The 15,098-nt window shown below is 36.0% G+C and overlaps 1 protein-coding gene across 2 annotated transcripts in view; it reads left to right on the top strand.

The window, feature by feature from the left end:
• Positions 1-15,098, top strand: part of LOC126889381 (rab11 family-interacting protein 4) — a 330,965-nt gene that overhangs the window by 108,835 nt on the left and 207,032 nt on the right. For both annotated transcript variants that reach the window (XM_050657640.1, XM_050657639.1), the window contains exon 2: positions 10,689-10,902. In XM_050657640.1, coding sequence (XP_050513597.1) covers positions 10,694-10,902 — 209 coding nt within the window. In that variant the 5' untranslated portion in view covers positions 10,689-10,693. The remainder of the gene's footprint in view (positions 1-10,688; positions 10,903-15,098) is intronic.

Below are 15,098 nucleotides of genomic sequence, written 5' to 3'. Positions count from 1 at the left end.
ATGTTGGTAAAGGGAATTAACATTGATATGACCCAAGATAGAATTTTGTGGAGAAATGCAATTAGGGAAGCCGACCCCGCATAGGGATAAGGCAAAGAGAATGATGATGAATCAGTTGCAATTGGCAATCAATCTTACCTCTCTTTAACTTAAAATGGCTAGAGCAAATACTGCAATTATCATGAGATTCATCAGTAAGCCATGCAAGTGAAATATATTATGTAATTGATGGATTCGACCGTTACTTGATGGAAGTTCATTTTATCTAACAGTAAAACACTGAAAACGTTTGTTTTCTATACTTCCACAACATTTATTATAACTATGTGACTACAGCTGTTTCGGCAGGAATCCAGCAGCAATTTCAGTCCAGCTGGATTTTTGCAAGATTGGCCTGAATCCAGTTGGATCCAGCGCGGATCTAGCAAGTGTGGAATCAAAATAAAACCACGATTTTAATATTTTCTCACTTGAGAAAGGCACTCTGCCGAAACAGCTGTAGTCACATAGTTATAATAAATTTTGTGGAAGTATAGAAAACAAACGTTTTCAGTGTTTTATTGTTAGATGAAATATATGTATGGTTTTGCTTGTGTCGGCTGAGAACTGTCATGAATGAAATTTTATCCAAATGAACTTATTTGTTGTAACAGTAGTTCATTTGAAGCAAATTTCATGATGGCAATTTTAAGCTTACACAAGTTGACCATTATGTTTTTTTCCATGGCTTACCGAGGACGAGTTTTTTTTGATCTCATCTGTATTCTAAATTTCTAAACAACAGAAACTTACTCTTTTAAACGGCCATTTCTTTTATCAAAATATTTTCGTAGTGTTCTTGAAGAACCTTTTTTTTTTTAACTAAAAGGGGAGTTCCCTAGGTTGGTTTTAACCATATAGTTAAAAAACTCTAACATGAAGTAAAAACCACTTCTATGTAATTGGTATGTTTATTAAAATTTAAAAAATCCCAATGGATTGAATAAATTGTGTCCAATTCAGAACGTTTTCAGACCTATCGGTCCATCATCAGTGAATTTGAATACTTGCTAAATAGCCCCAGAACCAAACAATGGTTGAATTTATAATTCGATTTACATTATTTAAAAGTAATATTAAACAGGCTAAACGCCGATGTTACAAGATATAACCTCCGGGAACATGGTGAAACCCTACCAGGAAACTTAATCAACCATCTTAGGCCAACGCTGACTACCAATCCAACTTGAGAGTACCTTTTGAGAGGCGATTTAAAATCTAAAAAATGCGAAAATACGCATTTTCGAGGCTTAAAAGCTCATATTTAAATTAGTATTTTTAAGGGTGCCAATAACTTGGATTAAAATTTAAACATTCCTTTTCAAGATTCCAAAGAGTGATCGGGTCTAATTTCAATTTAGACCGTAGTTTTTTAATTGTTAATTATGCATGTCCATCCGATTTTTTATCCGGTGCGGCGCGCAGTATTTCAAAAATCTCCTATATTCCTCCGAAAAATATTTTTTCTAGATTCTTTGGGACATTCTAAATAAAATAAGTTTCTTGACATTTTTCTCAAAAGTTACTAGCTTTAAAGTTATAAGCGATTTAAAATGCGAGAATGTGTTTTTTTTGTCATTTTTCGGATTTTAAATCACTTATAACTTTAAAACTACATAGTAACTTTTGAGAAAAATGTCAACAAACTTATTTTATTTAGAATGTCCCAAAGAATCTAGAAAAAATAGGTTTAGGAGGAAAATAGGAGATTTTTGAAATAGAGCGCGCCGCACCGGATAAAAAATCGGATGGACATGCATAATTAACAATTAAAAAACTACGCTCTAAATTGAAATTAGACCCGATCACTCTTTGGAATCTTGAAAAGGAATGTTTAAATTTTAATTAAAGTTATTGGCACCCTTAAAAATACTTTAAAAATACTAATTTAAATATGAGTTTTTAAGCCTCGAAAATGCGTATTTTCGCATTTTTTAGATTTTAAATCGCCTATAACTCGAAAACGGTCAATTTTTGAGAAAAATCACAAGATACCTTTCTTGTTTAGAATGACCCAAAAAACCTAAAAATATATTTTTTGGAGCAATAAAAGGTGATCTTATGTATTTGTTTAAAAAAATTGTTTAAACAATTTCTGCCCAAAAATTCCGTCCGGCACCCTTCAGATTTGTTTAAAGGGGACATTTTTGAATATGAATCCGCAGAGAAACCGAATTAGAAATGTTTTTCAGACGGGAGCGGTCTCACCACATGGACTACTTACGAGTACTACTTTACGAGTACATACTCGTAAGTACTATACTTTTACATGTTCCAATTATAACTAAAAATAATTTTTAGTTTTCGAGATATAATTTTTTTAAAAACTCACTTTTTTACCCGCAAGACCTATGTAACCCCTTAAGCTTGTCACGCACGGGAAGCTAAACTATAATATACATATATTATAGATTTATTTGCGCAGCATGCCCCGAACATATTATGAACTTAACCAGGATACGTTCGGTGTAAGCTGCGCGAATAAATTTATAATATATATTTAGCTCCCTGTGCGTGACAAGATTTAATCGCCTCGTCAAAGTAGAAATTCTACTAAACATAAAAACATAACATTATTTTTTAAATTTCACAGATACCTACCTACTTGTGAACTTATGTCTCGTTTGTACAACAGCTTATTCAAAAGCCAAATTTTAAACCTCCCATATCGAATGAAAATCTAACACTCAAAATATCGTTTAAAGTGCTATAATACTAATTACAAAACATGTAAATATTACCCTTAACCTCAATAAATCTTAAACAATGATTCATTATTAAGACGCTCTCTGGTCTCGACGACAGATTCTCTTAAAAACGATTTTGTAATATTGTAATATAGACTAAGAGACGGAATAGGTAAAATTTGCTAATCGTTGTAGGCACCATTAGAGTCTATAACTTAAACAGTAAAACCTAAAAGAAAACGTATGAGAACTATGCCGTCACTTTTCAGTGGCACATGCGTCAATAGTGGCGCATCAAACTTTCTCTTAAGGGCTTAAGGGGAACGGAGCAAAATGCAAAATTTTGACGCATATCAAAATTTTCAATGTGCCTTAAATGTATTCATTTTTTAGAATCCTGAAAAAACTAATATATATTTTTGAAAAATTTAAACGCAGAATGAAAGATTGCATTATTACGGAGGGTTGAAAGTCCCTGAAAACTTCTTTAATGTTTATTTTACTAAGTTACAGGGGTGAAAATAAAAGAGAAAATTTAGTGTGATTTTTAATTGCAACTATTTTATCCAAAAGAAACTTTTTATTTATTCTAAAGGACTTTCGGCCCTCGGTAATAAAGCAGTCTTTCATTCTGCGTTTAAATTTTTCAAAAATACTTATTAGTTTTCTCAGGATTCGAAAAAAATTAATACTGTGAAGATTACTTAGGGTAATGATCTCAGGTTGTAGGGATGATTATAAGAAAATCACGATAATCGAACAAAAAGTGTATTTTCGTCTATACGTTACAAGATCTCAATGCTAACTAACTAAAATAAAAACAGCAAACTGAGAAAGGTCTTTTGTATCTTTCTCAGGTAAATACATCCGTTTCCATCGATGCATTGTGCTACCTAAAAACCGTTGGTTCCCGGAAAGTCTTATCCTATGGTACGCGTCTTACCGACGCGTTCCCTACATAGACGGCGTAGAAGGGATCGTTTTGTTACAGTCTCCCCCCCTGGCATCGATATCGTTAGAGGAGAGGCCAGCAGAAGATGTAGTTTTCTTCCTGGGACGTCCTCGTCTTCGTTTTGGCACTACAGGGGTTGGAACTTCAGAGTCATTGAGCTTCGCAGGTGTAAGCGCCGATACGTGGAACACACCGAGGGCAGTAGGGGTGTCCACTCCACAAAGCTCATAACTTACAGGCGATACCACTCGCTTGGTCCTATAGGGTCCATCTCTCTTCGGGTAGAATTTAGCCGTCTGTCCTTTCGACCTATTACTAGGAGCAGTTGTATTGGCCCACACTAAATCTCCCTCTTTGAATGGACTGGGTTCCTTCAGGCGTCGATCAGCATATTTCTTTTGCCTATCTTTGGCGTTGTCATGCTTAATCTTCGATTCATGCCATGTTTCAGTCATGCGTTTTAAGTATGGAGATATTTGAGGTATAAAATTCTCAGTTTCTACAACTTGGCGAATATCTCGATTAACTTGGTCTAGAGTTCGCAGCTCACGTCCAAAAGTTAAGTAAGCAGCGGTTTGTCCTGTAGACTCGCTCCATACTGAGTTCATGGCAAATCTAACCATTGGCAACTTCTCAGGCCAAATGTTATGCTCCGTTCCTACAAGCATAGCAAGTCTCGGCTTCAAGTCTCTATTCTTGCGCTCTACCATATTAGCAGAAGGGTGATAGAGTGGAGTAAAGGTCTCTTTGATTTGCAACACATAGCAAACTTGTTGCATCACGTCAGACACGAATTGCACACCATTATCACTGATAATCCTTCTCGGTAGGCCAAATCGTAAGAATACCTCGTCAATAAGCTTCATAGCGCATTCTTGTGCAGTTGCTTGAGTTAAGGCAAATAACTCCACCCACTTAGTACAGGAGTCTTCAACTATGAGAATCCAACGTTCACCTTTCGATCCTTCAGGTAACGGTCCAAATAAGTCGATGGCAAGTGTCTCGAAGCGTTGCGCATACACAGGGGTTTGTAATAGTCCACCTGGTTTCTGATTAGAGGCCTTATATCTTTGACAATCTTGGCATTTATCAATGTATTCAGCAATAAAACGACGCATGCCTGGAAAAAAGAATTTTTGAGCAATTCTTCTCAACGTACGTTCGATACCATAATGACCAGCCGTCGGTGCATCATGATATTCTCTCATAATGGCTTCACGCTCGTGTGTGGGTACTACTAACTGAGCCTCTTCTTCGTCTTCTTCCGATGAATAACGGTAGAGTACTCCTTGTGTAAGCAAGTATCCACGATCTGTCCATTTTACATATTCATTCGAATTTGGGTCTTCGAATGATTGAATTATTTTGGCGACATCTGGGTCTTTCAATTGTTCCACCCTGGTCTCATATGCCGATCGATGAGGCAAGTCAATTTGCACTTCACATATCTCGCAAGACAGTACATCATTGTGTTCACATGGCGGTCTGGAAAGTGTATCGGCTACCATGTTACGTTTACCTGGCAGATAATCGATGGTTAAGTTATAACCTTGGACCAATAGTGACCATCTTGCCAACCTTCCTGTGGGAGCTTTCAGGCTTAGCAGCCACCTTAAGGGTTGGTGATCAGTCTGCAGCGTTATCTTCGTACCTTCAATATAACCTCTGAACTTTTCTAAGGCCCATACAACAGCTAAAGCTTCTCTTTCCGAAGTAGAATAGTTGCGCTCGGCAGCGGTAAGAAGTCTGCTAGCGTATTCCACGGGATGCTCGTCATCGATATCTCCTTGTAGCAACACTGCTCCTAACGCGTAACCACTGGCATCAGTACGAATGATATACGGTTGGTTTTCATCTGCTTGCCGTAAAATTGGAGCGGTAATCAGTAACTTCTTAAGTGTTTCGAATGAGTTCTGTTCCAGTTCCGTCCACTTCCATGGCTTATTTTTCCTGGTTAAGTCACTCAAGGGTCTGGATATGTCCGCAAAATTATTTATAAACCGGCGGAACCAACTAGCCGTCTGAAGGAAAGATTGCACTTCCTTAACGTTTCTCGGCGGTAACCGTTCCGATATAGCAGCGGTTTTATCCGGATCGACCGAAATTCCTTGCTGAGTGATCAAATGTCCCAAGTATTTTACTTTTTCGCGAGCAAACACGCACTTTTTCCGATTTGCCCGAAGGTTAAATTGGTCTAGTCTATCGAACACTAACTTTAGATCGTTTAAATGTTCATCAAAAGAGCTGGATAGTACGATGATATCGTCTAAATAACCTAAAACCACTACGTTACTAAGACCACGACGAAAACGGTCCATGAGTCTTTGAAAAGTCATTGGGGCTCCCTTGAGACCAAAAGGCATCCGTAAGTATCGGAAAGTCCCGAACGGTGACACAAACGCAGTCTTATCACGGTCCGCTTCCGCGACGTTGACTTGATGATACCCCGATCGTAAGTCTATCGTAGACATGTAAAATGTTCGTTTCGCGGCGTGTAGTAAATCGTCCATACGCGGTAACGGATACGAGTCACTAGTAGTTACGGCGTTTAAACGTTGATAGTCAACGCAAAGTCTCGTACCGCCATCCTTTTTCGGTACTAATACTACCGGCGCGGCCCACGCACTTTCGCATTCTTCGATGATGCCCTCCTCCAGGAGTTTATCTAGCTCGGTTTTCAATACCTCTCTCTTTGCAGGTGACATCCGATATGGTGGCAGTGCGATGGGTGCATTATTTCCTGTGTTAATGCGATGCTCAGCGTAGGCTGTAGGCTCTCCCCCCATTCTGAAAGTATCCTTCCTACCTTCTAAAAATTCATCCAGTCGATTGCGTTCATAATCCGCTAGCATCGTTCCTTCATCTGGTCTCAAGTTTTCACAAAAATGAATTTCAATACATTCTGTACCTGTATCTTCAAAAAGCAACTGCTGTCGTGTGCTGTCATTTGCAAAATACCATTCTCTATTGTGAAAATCTAGAGCGATTTGTGCATTTATCAAAAAATCGATACCTAGCAGAGTTTTATTAGGTGCATCAGGAAAAATTATAAACTTTGTAGGCACCGTTTTACCTCTTATGTGTACATCGACTAAAGTTGTCAACACTAGTTCTGTTCTCCCAACACCATCAGCGAATTTTACAGAAATTTGCTCGGACTTAAAACTTTGTCCTTTGTTTTCTAAAAGGTTGTACAACGTTGTACCAGCTATACTTTGTTTAGCACCTGTATCTATTAACCCTTGGCCCTCATGACCTAATATATTAATACGTAGAACAGGTCTGGGTTGAGGTGAAATAAACGTGTCTAAGGAAGAGAAATCTAGCGAAGATGTTACTGTATGACTACAAACTGGGCAGTTGGCTCTGATAAAACCCGGTTTCCCGCATCCGTAACATGATAACGGGTTGTTTACACTATTTCGCGACGAGTTCGAAGTGGATGCTCCGACGGTAGCACTAATCGTACGCGGAGAACTCGCGGTTTCTTTCGGAATTGTCGGTGTGTCTTTAGATTGTTTATCACGTAACTTTCGACACTCGTCCTTAGAATGACCCGGAACGCGACAAAATCCACATCGCGGACGTTTTTCGTAAGTTTGTCGATTGTTTGGAGTTTTGTTATCGTCAGAACAAGGTTTCTCAAACACATCTTCGACCTTTCGTGCCGCCGTAAGCAGCGCGGTAAAAGTGGAAACGGAATCCCTCGAAATCTTCTCTCGAATCCCCTTGTTTAATAGTCCGTACACCATATCCAACTGGATCTCTTCTGTAAGGCTGCCTGGGTCTAGTTGTGCCAGAACCGCCCTACAACGACAAACAAAGACATCTACTGTTGTTTTTTCGTTTTGCTCCTCGGCAAATAACTCGCGGTACACGCGATAAGCAGGTTTTTTAGGACCGAACGTAACTCTAAGCAGACTAAGAAGTTCCTCCCATGTCTTAATAGTGTCTTTGACGCCTTGATACCATTTTGCCGCGAAATTATCGAAAAGCATACCGATTCCCCGAAAAGCATTCTCGTCCGACACTAATGCGCAATCTTTATAGATTTCGACAGCGCTGATGAAAGCATTAACGTCGGTGTCTTTGTGTCCATCAAAACGCGAATGGCATTTCGATAGGTTGCCACTTTGAACCGACGCCGGCGAAACGGGAGCACTCTGTACCGCTAATTTCGATAACAGCTCTTTAAATTGTTCGTTTGTCAATACTACGTTTTGAGCCATGTCGTTAATGTTTGTTGCCACCGATCTATTTGAAATAGAGTCCGACTTAGAAATAATTTTTATGGTACTCGAATGTTCAATGTTTTGCGTGGAACGCAAATTGTAAAAATGATTGGTCATGCAAAATTGGAATGTACTTGCCAGTAAATAGCTCTCCTGTGTCCACGCTTGGATAAGGGATACCTCCAACAGCTTTCTGCATACCACCTGTACAATTCTTGGAACAGCTCTAGCACTAATTCACTTCCGAGTTTCACAAAACACAAGGTTTTTACACGTAACCGAAAGCAATCAATCGTTTAATACATAATAAAAATACACAGAAGTGTCTGAATAACTAAAACGAATCACTTTGTTATTTATTAACAAACAAAAGTCCACTTGATTATTTATTTAACCAGCGAAGCACTTAATATTATTTTAACTGGAGTTAGCGAGGTTATAACAGTGAAAATAGTCCGATTAAGTTATCGAAACTCACTTTTCACGCGAAAGAGTGTCCAAATATGCTGAAGCACGCTTTTTCATTCAAACTACCGAAATATACGATTTATCGCGAAATCCCCAAGCCACGAGTTGGGCGACAATGTGATGATTACTTAGGGTAATGATCTCAGGTTGTAGGGATGATTATAAGAAAATCACGATAATCGAACAAAAAGTGTATTTTCGTCTATACGTTACAAGATCTCAATGCTAACTAACTAAAATAAAAACAGCAAACTGAGAAAGGTCTTTTGTATCTTTCTCAGGTAAATACATCCGTTTCCATCGATGCATTGTGCTACCTAAAAACCGTTGGTTCCCGGAAAGTCTTATCCTATGGTACGCGTCTTACCGACGCGTTCCCTACATAGACGGCGTAGAAGGGATCGTTTTGTTACAATACATTTAAAACACATTAAAAATTTTGACATGCGTCAAAATTTTGAATTTGGCTCCGTTCCCCTTAAGGATGACCGGATAAATAAATCAAGTGATACTCCCTGTTACGATAGGCAAAATGCCTTCAATCTTAGAATTTAATGTTTTACATTCTATGTGATTAACCTCCACCCCCTTCCCACTTCCCCCATTAAAAACGTAATTTTTCGTTTTTTTTAGGTGGGATGCAATAGATTTTAAAATTTCAAGAGGGTTTTTGGTGTTTTTGGGAATTTTACCTATTTTATAGGGAGAAACACGTTAAAAGCCCCAAAATCCCCTTTAGTCCTGTCGCCAGGGGGGCTACAACGGCCTCCTTTATTCAGATGGACTTACCCAAGTTTTTTTATGTATTTTGACCCGTAGACCATGAATTTTTTGGTTAACAGATGATCCGGATGTCGATAAGATTGTTATAAACAAAGAACTTAAGGAATTACATAACAGCGATTTCTCGCAAAACAAAATATTTTTTTGTATTTTGTGAGTCATTATAAGCAAAAAATGTTCTTACAAGTTTTTTTCGTAGGATGCATAGTTTTCGCGATAAACGCGGTTGAACTTTCAAAAAATCAAAAAATTGCAATTTTTGAACCCGAATAACTTTTGATTAAAAAATAAAATAGCAATTCTGCTTACCGCATTTGAAAGTTCAAGTCAAATTGTATCGGATTTGATTATTTGCATTGCTAAAAATTTATTTTTTTATTGTTGAACAAAGCTATAAACACATAGTGCTTGAGTGATATTTTCAATGATCTCCCATTTAAAATCGAACGAGTATGTAGAGTAGGTAACAACTGCAAGCGAAGCTATTTCTACGTAGAATGCATTAAAACGCATGTATTGGGCACGGGAAACACTATGTATGTGTTTATAGCTTTGTTTAACAATAAAAAAATAAATTTTTAGCAATGCAAATAATCAAAACCGATAAAATTTGGCTTGAGCTTTCAAATGCGGTAAGCAGAATTGCTATTTTATTTTTTAATCAAAAGTTATTGGCGTTCAAAAATTGCAATTTTTCGATTTTTTGAAAGTTCAACCGCTTTAATTTCGAAAACTATGCATCCTACGAAAAAACTTGTAAGAAAATTTTTTGCTTAGAATGATCCAAAAAATACAAGAAAATGTTTTGATTTGCGAGAAATCGCTGTTGTGTAATTCCTCAAGTTCTTTGTTTATAACAATCTAATCGACATCCGGATCAACTGTTACCTAAAAAATTCGCGTTCTACGGGTCAAAATATATAAAAAAACTTGGGTAAGTCCATCTGAATAAAGGAGGCCGTTGTACCCCCCCTGGCGACAGGACTACTTAAAAACAGTTTATCGGATTTTTGAACGTGGCGAACCTTACGGAAAAATCTGAAAAATATTAGAAATATAGTGTTTGATAAAATACACAGAATAAAAAAATAGAGCTGCAACCATCTCCACAAAAGTTTACAAAACGCTAAGAAAATAATTTTTTCTTTGAAAAGAGGGTGGTGGGTGAAAATTGCACTGAGTCTTATTTTTTAATCACATAGAGAACGTAATCGAATTTCACAAGAAGAAGATAGAATTCTGGGGGGTATCTTTTAATTTATTTATCCTGTTCATAAATGGAAAGTTTGATTTTTCATTGTCGACGGATGTTTCACTGAAAATTTACGGCATAGTGCTGATATGTTTTCTTTTAGGTTCTACGATTTAAGTTATAGACTCTTACAGTGCCTAAAATGATTAAGAAATTTTACCTATCCTGGCTCTTAGTCTAATACCTAAATGACTCGCCCGTAACTTTTTTGTCCATATTCGGAATACCTCATTAACGAATCATCACACCTACATTAAAAATTTATTGTGTTTCAGAGAGTATGATGTCACCCACAACAAAAGAATCAACAGTGCTAGTGAATGGTACGTCTAGCGGGACACCCAGTTTCGTTTTGACTCCGGAGCACGTATCGCAGAATTCCGAGCCCAACAAGAGTCAATGTTCCTCGTTATCGGACGTTGAAAATTTGGAATGGTCTGCTGAAACGCTGGAAGTGGATCCTGAAACTAGTGGCAACGGAAATAATGTGTATGTGCTTTTTAGTTTTATTAGTGTTTTAGTTTATTATTATAGTGTGTATCAAAGGATATGTTTTATGACATTTGGTACACCTAGTATCACTTATTGGTCAACTGTAAGATGCCGTTACAAGGGTAATATAAAAAGTTGATTTTTTAATCTTATGCATTTGGCTGTTACAAAATTGGTTATAGTTTTGAAATCTTGCTATCTGCTACGAATCGGATTTAATACAAAGTGCAACCACGATTTTATATTCCTTTTGTCTTTTGTGTACTGAAAATGTCATAATATGATATAAGCAATAAAGAAAGAAAATTAGGGTTAAATTAGGTTCGTTTTTCCTTATTTTCCGCAACTTTTCCAATGTAAAATTTTTCGTTTTTACGACCTTTTATTATGCCTTTTTTGTGCAGGTTCCTTATCGTGGAAACTAACACAGTTTCAAGTGTAACGAAGGAAAAAATCACAGACATTGCCATATTAAGGGAAACGGAGCAAAATGCAAAATTTTGACGCATGTCAAAATTTTCAATGTGTTTTAAATTTATTCATTTTTTCGAATCCTAAGAAAACTAATAGTATTTTTGAAAAATTTAAAGGCAGAATGAAATACTACTTTATTACCGAGGACCGAAAGTCCCTTAGAATAAATAAAAAGTTTCTTTTGAATAAAATATTTGCAATTAAACATCACACTAAATTTTCTCTTTTATTTTCACCCCTGTAACTTAGTAAAATAAACATTAAAGAAGTTTTCAGGGACTTTCAACCCTGCCTCCGTAATAATGTAATCTTTCATTCTGCGTTTAAATTTTTCAAAAATATTTATTAGTTTTCTCAGGATTCGAAAAAATGTATACATTTAAAACACATTAAAAATTTTGATAATCGTCAAAATTTTGCATTTTGCTCCGTTCCCCTTAACATTACATGTTTAGGTCATAAGTATGACAGTATGCCAAAATTTTTAATCAAGAGAAATACTTCTCTATATAGAAGAAGAAATACTACTCTATCGATTCGTAAAATGGTATAAGGGAGAAAATCGTCGCAGTACATGCGATTTTCTTTAAAAAAGAAAATTCAATTTTCACGCAGATTTCCCTAGGAAACCCCACATTTTTCACATATTTTACTCTCCTTTATTCCATTATTAGGTATATTATACAATATAATTATTATATTATGTACACAAAATGATCTTCTTCCTTCTCCTTTCTTCTTTCTTGTTTTGACCTAATTTTTTCCACGCATGTCTATTTTTGGCCGTCGTCTTTAATTCTTCAATACTTTTTTGTTTATTCCTTCCTATTTTTCTTCGATCTGATCTATTGATTTCCTACTGTCTCATTTCATTTTCTTCGTCTTCCCCTTCTAATTTTCCTTTTACTTCCCAATCCTAATATTTTTTGTCTTTCATTCTTCATTCATGCAATTCGTGCAATTCTTTCTGGTTTCATTCTATTAATATGTCCGAGCACAACATTTGCTTTTGTTTAATATACTCAGTAATATGTTTTTACTTTATTATTTGTCTGATATCTTTATTTCCTATCCTGTCACATTTTGTTTTCCCGCACACTTTTCTCAAATGTTTCATTATGGGTTGATTTTTGATTAATGTTCTTTATGAATTGTCTAGTTTTAGCTTGCGTATGTTATTATTGGCACTGTTATCGTATTGTGAATTTATTTGTTGACATCATTTCATTATGATGAATAGAAATTTCAGTCTAAATTCACAACTCTGCTTCTGCTTCTTCCTCTTCTTCTTCTTCTTCTTCTTCTTCTTCTTCTTCTTCTTCTTTTTCTTCTTCTTCTTCTTCTTCTTCTTTTGTATAAACCAGACTCTGTCTGTTCCTTCAATGTGCCTCTAGTAAGTTGTCGTTCCATCGTTTTCGTGGTCTTCCCACTGATCGTCTTCCTATTGGGGAACCGTCTCTCGCCGTCCTTACTACTCTATTTGTTGGCATTCGGCTTATGTGGCCATTCCCTTTTTTTCTTCTGTTTCTTACCCAGTTATTAATGTTGTCCACCTTGCATCTCCGTCGTATATCTGTACTTCTAGCTCTGTTCCATAAAGTCTTACCATTGATTTTTCGGAGGTTTTTCATCACCGCTGTTTCGAGCAATCATTTTGTCCTCTCTGTGTCGGGTCGTGTTTCTGCCGCGTATGTCATTATTGGTCTGATGACTGTTTTGTAAATTCTGCCTTTCATTTCTTTTCCGATATTTTTATTTCTCCATATTGTGTCATTCAGGCAACATGCGGCTCTGTTTGCTCTATTCACTTGATCTTCCACTTGTGTTTCGAACCTTCCGTATACGTAGCTAGATAGTGTGATGTCTAGATATTTAAACTCCATCACTTGTTCTATTATCTGACTCTCCAGCTCCAATTTACATCTTATTGGATTTTTCTGGCGGTTATGTTAAATTGTTGCATCAAATTCACAACTCACCATGTATATTATTAAACAATGGGAGCAGACACTTTTTAATGCCCATTTGTTATTCCCCGTAGGGGCCTCCATACGAGATAGCACTAGGTACAGTTCCTTATGACTCACCCTGTATTAAAAATACTTGGCAAGAACAAAAATATTTAAAACGATCTACGATGTTCAAAATCAAAACTTCTTGTATTGGGGTGGTTAGTTATTTCGCCGCCGCCTACGAAAAATATAACGGCGAAGAGTAGAACTTTCAATGAACGCCGCGAAAAATATTATTTTCGATTATATGATTGTGAAAATTATAATCCCTAATAAAGTGTTAGCGAAAAAATTTATTTTTTGAGGAGTATCAACAAAAAACATCATTTCTGTTTGTGGGTCCACGAAAATTATAATACTAAAAAGTTCTCAGAAATAATTGTTTTCGTCGGCATCTATTCTGAACTAAATATTTTCGTTATAAATATTTTGGGAGTTATAATCTTCGCGGACACGCATATAAAAAAGAATTGTATCGCCAACACTTATCAAAGAGTTATTATTTTCACTGGAAATGTATTAGGAATCACATTAATCATAGGTACCAGCGATTTATTAAGTGAATATTTTGTCAATGTGATACCTTGTACTGCCTTTACCAGTGGCATTGTAACATTTATTTATAAAAAATTCAAGAAAATGCTTGTAAATGTTAATTTTATAAATACAAAAAGTGTTTTTCAATGTTTTGATAAAGAAAAATAATAACATTTTGATGTTTTTAGTGTTTATTCCTGTTCGGCATTGTTAACACGTAGTTTATGCTTTAAACTGAAATTTTCAGTTATCAGAGGGAAACAATATACACATGTAAATATACAAATGTAATGCACATATTATTATATAAACAATTCCCACAGACATACTACTTCCATACTTCCTCATCGGTTAAATAAATAATGATATTTTCAATGTGATGGACTAGTGGTTTAGACATTAAAATACTTGTTAGCATGTTTCCAAGGTTAAATTTTATCTCATTAGATTTAGAATACGGTTTTTGCGGGAAGCATTGATGCATTATAATAAATCTTTTTGTTTGAAATACATTACTGATTAAGATACTCAGTAAATAGTCCAGGCTGTATGCTCGCTCCCGTTAGGTAAATTATTCCGATTCGTTTTTTTGCACATACTCAAAAAGAGGTCCTTATAACAAATCCACAGAGCGCCAGGCGGTACCTCGGTCGGACAATTATTGTTTAAACAATTTTTTAAACAAATTCAAAAAATAAATTTTTTTACTTCGAACAATTTTTTTATAAAAAAAAAAATACCAAGTTTCTTGTAAAAGGTATATATTAAAATACCCTAAATAAGGGTCACAATACAAAACGTTTTCGGATTAAGGAATCCATCATCAGTGTTTAAAAGCCCTAAAATTAAGTATAACCTAATTAAATGAGATAAAAGTTAAAATTGACAGAGGTTTTCAAGAACAAGAGGTCATACTTACAAAATTTGCATGCCTGAGCCACCAAAATGTATCGGGTAAAAACCCTTTAAATGTAAATAATAAGGATATTTTACATATTTATATAAAATTCATTGGATGATATAGATAAACCTGGATGTTACCCAGGGCAACACAGGACTCTCCCCACGTGGTTGGAACTTTTTTTGGAGAAAACCTCACATATTGGATTTCAATGGCCAACTGACAAGTGAATTCAAGAGCAACCCAAAATGACATCAAGAACTGTCAAT

Source organism: Diabrotica virgifera, chromosome 8, assembly GCF_917563875.1.
Source record: "Diabrotica virgifera virgifera chromosome 8, PGI_DIABVI_V3a".
NCBI classification, from domain to species: Eukaryota; Metazoa; Arthropoda; class Insecta; order Coleoptera; family Chrysomelidae; genus Diabrotica; species Diabrotica virgifera.
This window is presented reverse-complemented; position numbering and strand designations above follow the sequence as displayed.